Consider the following 7673-nt stretch of genomic DNA (forward strand, 5'->3'; position numbering starts at 1 on the left):
AAAAAAAAAAAAAAAAAAAAAGAATCATATGTCCACTTGGTCATGGAAGTCCCAGACTGAGCCATAAGCTGACCAGTGGGCTCAGACGGCCTCTTAGCCTGCCTGTTCCTTCTCCCTCCTTTTACCCGCTTCCCAAGTTTCCAGTCTGAGCCCTGGACCCAGCCATTACTAGAAGAGGGTAAGCAGGATCCTCAGACGGGGCTATTGAACTTCCTGAAGGTTGTCATGAGGCCTGTGGCTTTGTGGTGGTGGGGAAGCATTAACCTCAGCCCAGGGCTTGGGGACACGCTTGGGGTGGAAGTGTGTGTGTCTCCCCTGGGTCTGAGGATCCCAGGTCATGCTTGGATGCTTGGCACACATCAGGTGCTGTACACAGGTGCATTGGTGTTGCCTACTGCCTGGCAGTCTCGGTATCGGTGAGACAGTGATGTTTTTGATCCTGCAGCAGTCCTTTTCTGAGGCCAGGCGTGGCTGTGTGTGCTTGTCTTTCTATTTTCTTTCCTGGGGTTGGGGGCCTAGAGGTCTTTCCTTTCCCTTCTGCTCTCTTCCCTCTTCTCCATTCTCCCACTTGTTGTTGTGAAAGGCCACTTAAGAAACACATCCTGCTTCTGTCACCCCTAGAACTGAATTTCTGCCCTTCTTACTATAGGGACCTATGAGATATCCTCTCCTCTTACGTCCACCACTCCACTCAGGCTTCTCCTCTTCCTATGGGATGGCTTTGCTTCAACCTGAAGTGTTGGTTTTTAAAAAAAATGGTGCTGCTGAGAAAAGTCTTTGACAGCTACCTGAGCTAAGCATGGTAGTTTCGTTACATCATTTACTTGCCAGCCTGCCTTTGGGTTGTGTTTTCCATTTGCTTGTTCCTTGCTCATCATCTCCCATCTCCATTAAAATGTAAACTCCATGAGGGTAAACACCCTGCCTGAGCCAGGCACACCTTTAATCTCAGCACTCAGGAGGCAGAGGCAGGCAGATCTCTTGAGTTCGAGGCCAGCCTGGTCTACAGAGAGAGTTCCAGAACAGCCAGGGTTACACAGGGAAATTTTGTCTTGAAAAAACAAAAACAAAACAGAACAAGAGTGTGCACTCACACACACACACACACACACACACACACACACACACAGAGAGAGAGAGAGAGAAAGAGAGAGAGAGAGAGAGAGAGAGAGAGAGAGAGAGAACAAAAGAGGACATTTTAAATGCTGCACAGCCCATAGGAGGGGCCCAGCATGCTCAGACATGTGTCATTTATGGAAGGTGATGGAGAGGAGGCAGGTAGAATTGTGAAGTTGGTAAGATAGGGCTGGAGGGATATAGATCTCACAGATAATGTGTCAACTGGACTTCTGAGATGAGTGCTCCTTGCTTTTAGCTCCCTAGCTTCTCAGTGGAGGAGCCCCTCAGAGGTCTCTACCTGCCTCTAACCCACATCCTTCTATCCTCAGGTCCTCACACCAAAGTAGTGCGGCGCATCTTCACCAACAGCCGGGAACGATGGCGGCAGCAGAATGTGAATGGGGCATTTGCTGAGCTCCGAAAGCTGATCCCCACCCACCCACCAGACAAGAAACTAAGCAAAAATGAGATCCTCCGCCTCGCCATGAAGTACATCAATTTCCTGGCCAAGTTGCTCAATGACCAGGAGGAGGAAGGCACCCAGCGTGCCAAGCCTGGCAAGGACCCCGTGGTGGGAGCCGGTGGGGGTGGGGCAGGGGGTGGCATACCCCCTGAAGACCTTCTACAGGATGTGCTTTCCCCCAACTCCAGCTGTGGCAGCTCTCTGGATGGGGCAGCCAGCCCGGACAGTTACACAGAGGAGCCAACACCCAAGCACACTCCCCGCAGCCTCCATCCTGCCCTGCTGCCTGCCACTGATGGGGCTGGCCCCCGGTGATGCGTCTGGGGCTGCCCAGGGCCAGCAGGCAGGGACCTTCAGGTCCCTGGGTTGCTGGGCTTTAGGGCAGGTGGGATGAGAAGCAGGTCAATGGACTTAAATGAACTTCCCTTACAGTCTGAACTCTGGGAAGTCCCAACTGACCCTAGGCTGGCGTTTCTGTTTCCTGCCTGGAAACAGAAAAGGAAAACAGAGTGAAGTAGTAGGTACTTTTTTCTGAAGATGGCACGGTCTTCTCCCTTTCCCAAGTCCCCAAGATTTCCCCAAATTATGAGGCTCCAGTGTCACTGGTTTTGGTCTAGAGTTTGTGAGCCTTGTTTTGGACAAGATCTGGGGTTGTCACCTGTTAACTGAGGCATCCAATTGGCCTCTGCCTTGCCTTTCTTCCATCCCGAGCTGGCTGGGGTGGCTTTTGTGGCAGCTTCTGTTCAAATACATAGGTACCCAAGAGCTGACCATTTCTTGAGCCTCATCTTCACCCAGGTCCGTGTTGATCCATCCAGCTTGCCAGCTGCTGTGGAGAGTCAAGCCTCGAGGTGCCTTCTTCAGGGCCTGGTTGGAAAAGATGGCCAGTAAACAGACAACCTGCTCTCAACTAGCTCGGGGCAGAAAACCCAATAGCCCTTTTTGCACCAGGGAATCAGAGCTCTGTGTTCTCCCCTACGGAGACTTGCCTTCCTATCCTGTGGCTGCTGTGAGGACCAAGTCAGCAGCCTTGAGCATGCTTTATTGGGCTGTGCGCAGGCACAGAAAGGGAAAGAGTGAGCAAAGCAAGAGTGTTCAGGGCACTGGGTTTCTACTCCTGCACATCACTGTTATAGTGTGTTGGTGCATTGCATGTTGGTGCTGGGGCTATGCAGCCCATAGGCTTCCCCAGGAAGCTTAAAGGAAGCTTCCCATCGCAAGATGTCTATTGGCTGATGGTCTGGACTTCCAAATGGAGGGCAAACTGTCCTGTAAATACTCTATTTGGGATTCTGCCTGACCAGTTGTTGGTGGCAACTCTAGGCCATGATACAACCCAAGACGCAGCCTGATGCCAAGGCAAGGAGTCCAGTCAGAGGCAGCGCCCTGGCTGAGATCTGAGCATGCACATTTGCTCAGCTTAACTTTAAGTACTCTCCCCTCACACAGCTGCAGGCCTTACGTGTGTGCATGATAGGTTGGTTTAACACGAAGTGAGTGCCCCTTCTAAAACCTGTACATGAAATTTTTGTAAAGCAAATTCCTTCTCCATCTTTTAAAGATATAACCCAGGCAAGTCATTTTGGAAAGTGGAGAATCCTTTTGTAGTATGGACAAATACCCCCATTGTTTCTCCCCTGTGTTAATCCAGGTGGTGGGACCGATTTGTCCCAAAGCTAGGCCTGCTTATAATGAAGTTCAAGCTCATGAAACAAAGTGCACAGAAGTCCTGTGTATCTGTCATTGTATTGGTGTCACTCAGCTCTCACTGGCTCCAGGCTTTGCCTTCGGGCTAGAGAGAAAATATCCAAAGGCCCCATCGCGTAAGGTATGATCCCATCACTTTTCTGTTGGAGTTTCAGCACCATGGCTTGTTTGTACTATGATGGGGCCTGAGTATAGACTTAGGCAGACAGAGATGGATCCTGCTCCCCACTCCCCTCCCCTTCCTATTGAGTACTGAGGGCCCCCAGGTATTGGGACGATGTGGTCAGCTACTAAGGCACTGTGATTCTTTGTCTCCTATCATATTCTGCTATCACATGAACATTAAGGTTGGTTCCTTCCCATTTCGTGGGAGTTAGTTCAAGGAGTCTGACCCATGAGAAAATGGAATGACTGTCCTGGGCTCTAAGGCTGTGTTTGCTTCTTAGTGCAATGATGACTTGGGAATGAAAAAATGTGGGTCTGTAGGTGGATTGTATGAGAGGGATCACACATTTGTTGGGAGCCTACGTGCCAGTGCCCTACATCAGCTTTACAGCTTCCCTGGGATAAACACACTAGGCAGTGGTGTGGACTGACTGTGACAATAACATTGGAATCTCATTGAGTCCTTAAAGACTGCTCTGGAGCACTGAGGGCGCAGTGCAGGGGAAGAGTAGCCTACTCGGCGGGGTTCTGTGTTCTATACCCAGCAGACACAAAAGAAGCTTCGTTACCCTTGGTACTGGTGGTGCCATGAGGTTCCAGCCAGAGTTCGGGCCTGGGCAGTTGATGTTTGTGTCATTTAGATTGTAAAATATTTTCCATTGAGCTATCTAGATGCTCATCTCACAACATTAACCTTAATTTCTCCCTGATTCCAAGGCAAGAGACACGAGTGAGAAAGGGAGAGAGATTGCTACAGTTTCTAAAGGGGCTGGGCAGGGAAGAGTCAGGGTTTTGGTCTTTGTAAGATCTCAGGAAGACCCTGAATTCTGTTCTCATACTCCATAACCCTTTCTTTCTTCCTTGCCCTTAAAGAAATTGCAGCATCCCAAGAATAATATCTGTACAAAGGGGAGAAATGTAAGCATGAGAAAACATTAAAAAAAAACCAACCAAACAAACAGTGATGAACATAACTACAGAGAGAATCCCACCCTTCGAGAACAATTCATGTTTATTTGTGGTGGCAAGTGACAAGATGGTACAACCTTTGTCCTTTTCTGGAAACAAAAACAAAGGGCACAGCAACTGTAGTGAGCTGACAGCTATTTTGGCCTTTCGGGTGGGTCTAGCCGTATTTGGGATCGCAGTGGTACATGACCCTCTGCCGAAGGCTTGCCTCAGTCTGTGTACATAGCACGCCAAGTCTGTGGGCAAGCCCAGCACTTTCCGTCAGTGTCGTACTGTATGTGATAAACGGTGTTGGTCTCTGTGTTTTCCTGCAGAAGAGGAGTAACCACTCCGGGTACCTTGATATCTGTACAACCTAGAGGCCAACACTGCGGGTGTGTGACTCTTTATTGAAAAACAAAAACAAAACAAAAAAAAATACCAGTGTGGTGATGATAGTGTGTGTATATATATATAAGGTTATATGGGGGAAGATTTCTAAATAAAAGTTTTACAAAGGGGCCTGGACTTTGTACTTGGACTTTCTTTGCTTCTCAGAGCCTGAGAATGGGGACATTAAGGGGAAAGACTGACTGAGCTTGGCTCCACTGCTCTCAGGATGACCATGTAGGGAGGAACGAGGCTCCCCTCTGGGGTGTGTGTGTGTGTCCTTTTTTTCCCCTTCTGCAAGGCTCCACAGGGCTCCAGTATCCTGTCCTTGTGTTTGCAGCTCTAGACAGTCTGGCCTTCTCTGTGTTGGGTCAGCTTTCTTCTTGTTGTTAGATCAGTTTCCCTGGTGATTGGGACCATTGGTCCCAGTGAGAATTTAGGACAGAGCAATGCAGTTGTTACCTACCAATGGTATTTTATGTATATAGGGGTTTTTTGTGTATAGGTGCAGTGCCCACAAAGGCCAGAAGAGGGAGTCAGATTCCCTGGGACTGGAGTTGCAAACCGTTGTCAGTTGCCCTGTAGGTGCTGGAGTTTGGGTCTTGGGGAGGCCATTACGTATGGATGTTCTGTCCCTTGGGAGTTTGTAGGCTGGGCACCCTTCTGTCTTCTCATTTAACAGGCATTTGCTGAACACCAGCTCTGGGCAGATACTGTTTTGTTGGCGAGGGTTCAGCATTGAATAAAACAAGCATGCATGCTCTCCACTGCACATTACATTTCAGGAGGGTGATGTTGAATGCGCAAACCCACACACTAGAGTCAAACAGTTAGGAAGCAATTAGTATTAGCCCACAGTGAGTTTCATTCAGGCCAGCCTGGGCTACATGAAACAGTCTCAAAAACCAAGGCCAAGAAGAGTGGTAAGGAACAGAAATGGACGGATCAATGGGGATAGTTCAGGGAAGGCCCTAGGGTGCCATCTCTCCCACTCAGAGTCAGATGATTCCTGGTGTCAGAGGCAGTACTGTCCTAGGGCCAGGATGGGGTCTTTCTGTCTACCTGCCCTGAAAGCTTTTTTCTTCTCTGGATCTCAGTACTCAACCCCAAATCTAGAGACACAGACTAGCTCAGATTCAACAATTGGGAATTCAATAGTCTCACCATTAATTCCCATCTGGCCTGTCTGTAGTCTCAGCAGCATTTTGTCTTCTTGGCTTCTATCCATCTCCTACAGGGAGTGGGTAGGATTCAGCCTGAGTGTCAGTATCTGACCCAGCTACTGGGAAGCTCCTCAGATATGCCTCTCCCTGGCCCAGGACAAGGATGGTAGGATTTGGCCTTGGGGAGGGGAGAAAAAATGGATCTTAGGTTTATAGACCTGAGGGACTACCATGATAGAAGAGAAAGAAAGAAGGCGGAGAAGGAAGAGCAATGTCTGGGGTGGAGGAAGTGGCCAGTCATGCTCAGTCCAACTGAGGGGCCATGCACGGAAACTCTGAGTTAATTGGTTTGAGGCTGCTGGTGGCTGGGAAGAACTGCAGAGAGGAGTAGATAGAGGTAGTAACCCGAGGGCTCGGGGATGCGACTCCCCATCTTAGAAGGATTTTCCTCAGGAAAAATAAAGCTTTCCATGTAATGGGGACAAAGAAAGCCTGAGGATTCTGAGAGGACAAAGAGGCTCCTGGAGGTCATCAGTGGGGACAGGGACCCAGAGAGAAAAACGTCTTCCCAAGCCTTGTATCTTATAGTGATGAGTAGGCAGGCCCATTCTTCTCGTCCCCAGACAGTGTTGTCTCGGAAGCCCAGAATCTCTGGCTCCACAAGGAAAGAAAAGTGCCCTGAGACCGTGCCTGAGGTATTTTGCTGATCTGTTCTTTCTTTTTTTAAAAGATTTATTTATTTTATGTACATGAGTACACAGTAGATGTACAGATAGTTGTGAGCCTTCATCTGGTTGTTGGGCATTGACTTTTAGGACCTCTGCTTGCTTTGGTCAACCCCGCTTGCTCTGGTCACTCCAGTAGACCCTGCTCGCTCCGGTCGCCCTGCTCACTCAGTCCCTGCTCTCTCCAGCCCAAAGATTTATTTATTATTATAAATAAATACACTGTAGCTGTCTTCAGACGTACCAGAAGAGGGTGTCAGATCTCATTACGAGTGATTGTGAGGCACCATGTGGTTGCTGGGATTTGAACTCAGGACCTTTGGAAGAGCAGTTGGTGCTCTTACCCACTGAGCCATCTCGCTAACCCTCCCCTTTATTTCTTATCACTTCAGTGTGTGTGTGTGTGTGTGTGTGTGTGTGTGTGTGTGTTGTTTTCTGAAACAGGGTCTCATGTAGCCTAGGCTGGACTCAAACCCACTAACTTGGTAAGATGGCGACAGATTTAGGACCAGGACCCGAAACGATCTGTGTGGAGGTAGTGAAGAGCTTGCTGGCTAGAGGATAGGCTCTGTGGATGACTGTGAGGACACTGAGTAAATAAGGACAGTTGGTGTGGTACGGTTGGTGATGAGAGTAACCAGGGTCCGGGTGGAAGTGAGCAGAAAAGAGTAGCCAGGCTCTGGAAGAGATAGGCCTGGGTCAGAATCACTTGGGGGCTTGAGGGCTAGTATTGCTACTGGGTGTACCGGCTTGTGACTTGGGATGAGTCACTATCATTCTGAGGTTTGGTTTCTTTATCTGTTAAACAGAGATGTTAACACTCATCTTCAAGGACTGTCATGGGACTTCAGCATAATACACACAAAGTATCTGTGTTTCGTAAAAATGATTCTATAGAAAGAGCTATAGAAAAATCTAAGCCAGCCGGTGGTGGCGCACGCCTTTAATCCCAGCACTTGGGAGGCAGAGGAAGGCGGATTTCTGAGTTCAAGG

General features: G+C 48.9%; 1 protein-coding gene across 4 annotated transcripts in view; it reads left to right on the forward strand.

The window, feature by feature from the left end:
* Tal1 (TAL bHLH transcription factor 1, erythroid differentiation factor) overlaps nt 1-4924 on the forward strand; it is a 15129-nt gene extending 10205 nt beyond the window's left edge. For all 4 annotated transcript variants that reach the window (XM_031378231.1, XM_031378234.1, XM_031378232.1 and 1 more), the window contains exon 5: nt 1449-4924. In XM_031378231.1, the coding sequence (XP_031234091.1) occupies nt 1449-1897 (449 nt within the window). In that variant the 3' untranslated portion in view covers nt 1898-4924. The remainder of the gene's footprint in view (nt 1-1448) is intronic.
* Nucleotides 4925-7673: the final 2749 nt, after the last annotated feature.

The sequence above is a fragment of the Mastomys coucha genome, unplaced genomic scaffold, assembly GCF_008632895.1.
Source record: "Mastomys coucha isolate ucsf_1 unplaced genomic scaffold, UCSF_Mcou_1 pScaffold18, whole genome shotgun sequence".
NCBI classification, from domain to species: Eukaryota; Metazoa; Chordata; class Mammalia; order Rodentia; family Muridae; genus Mastomys; species Mastomys coucha.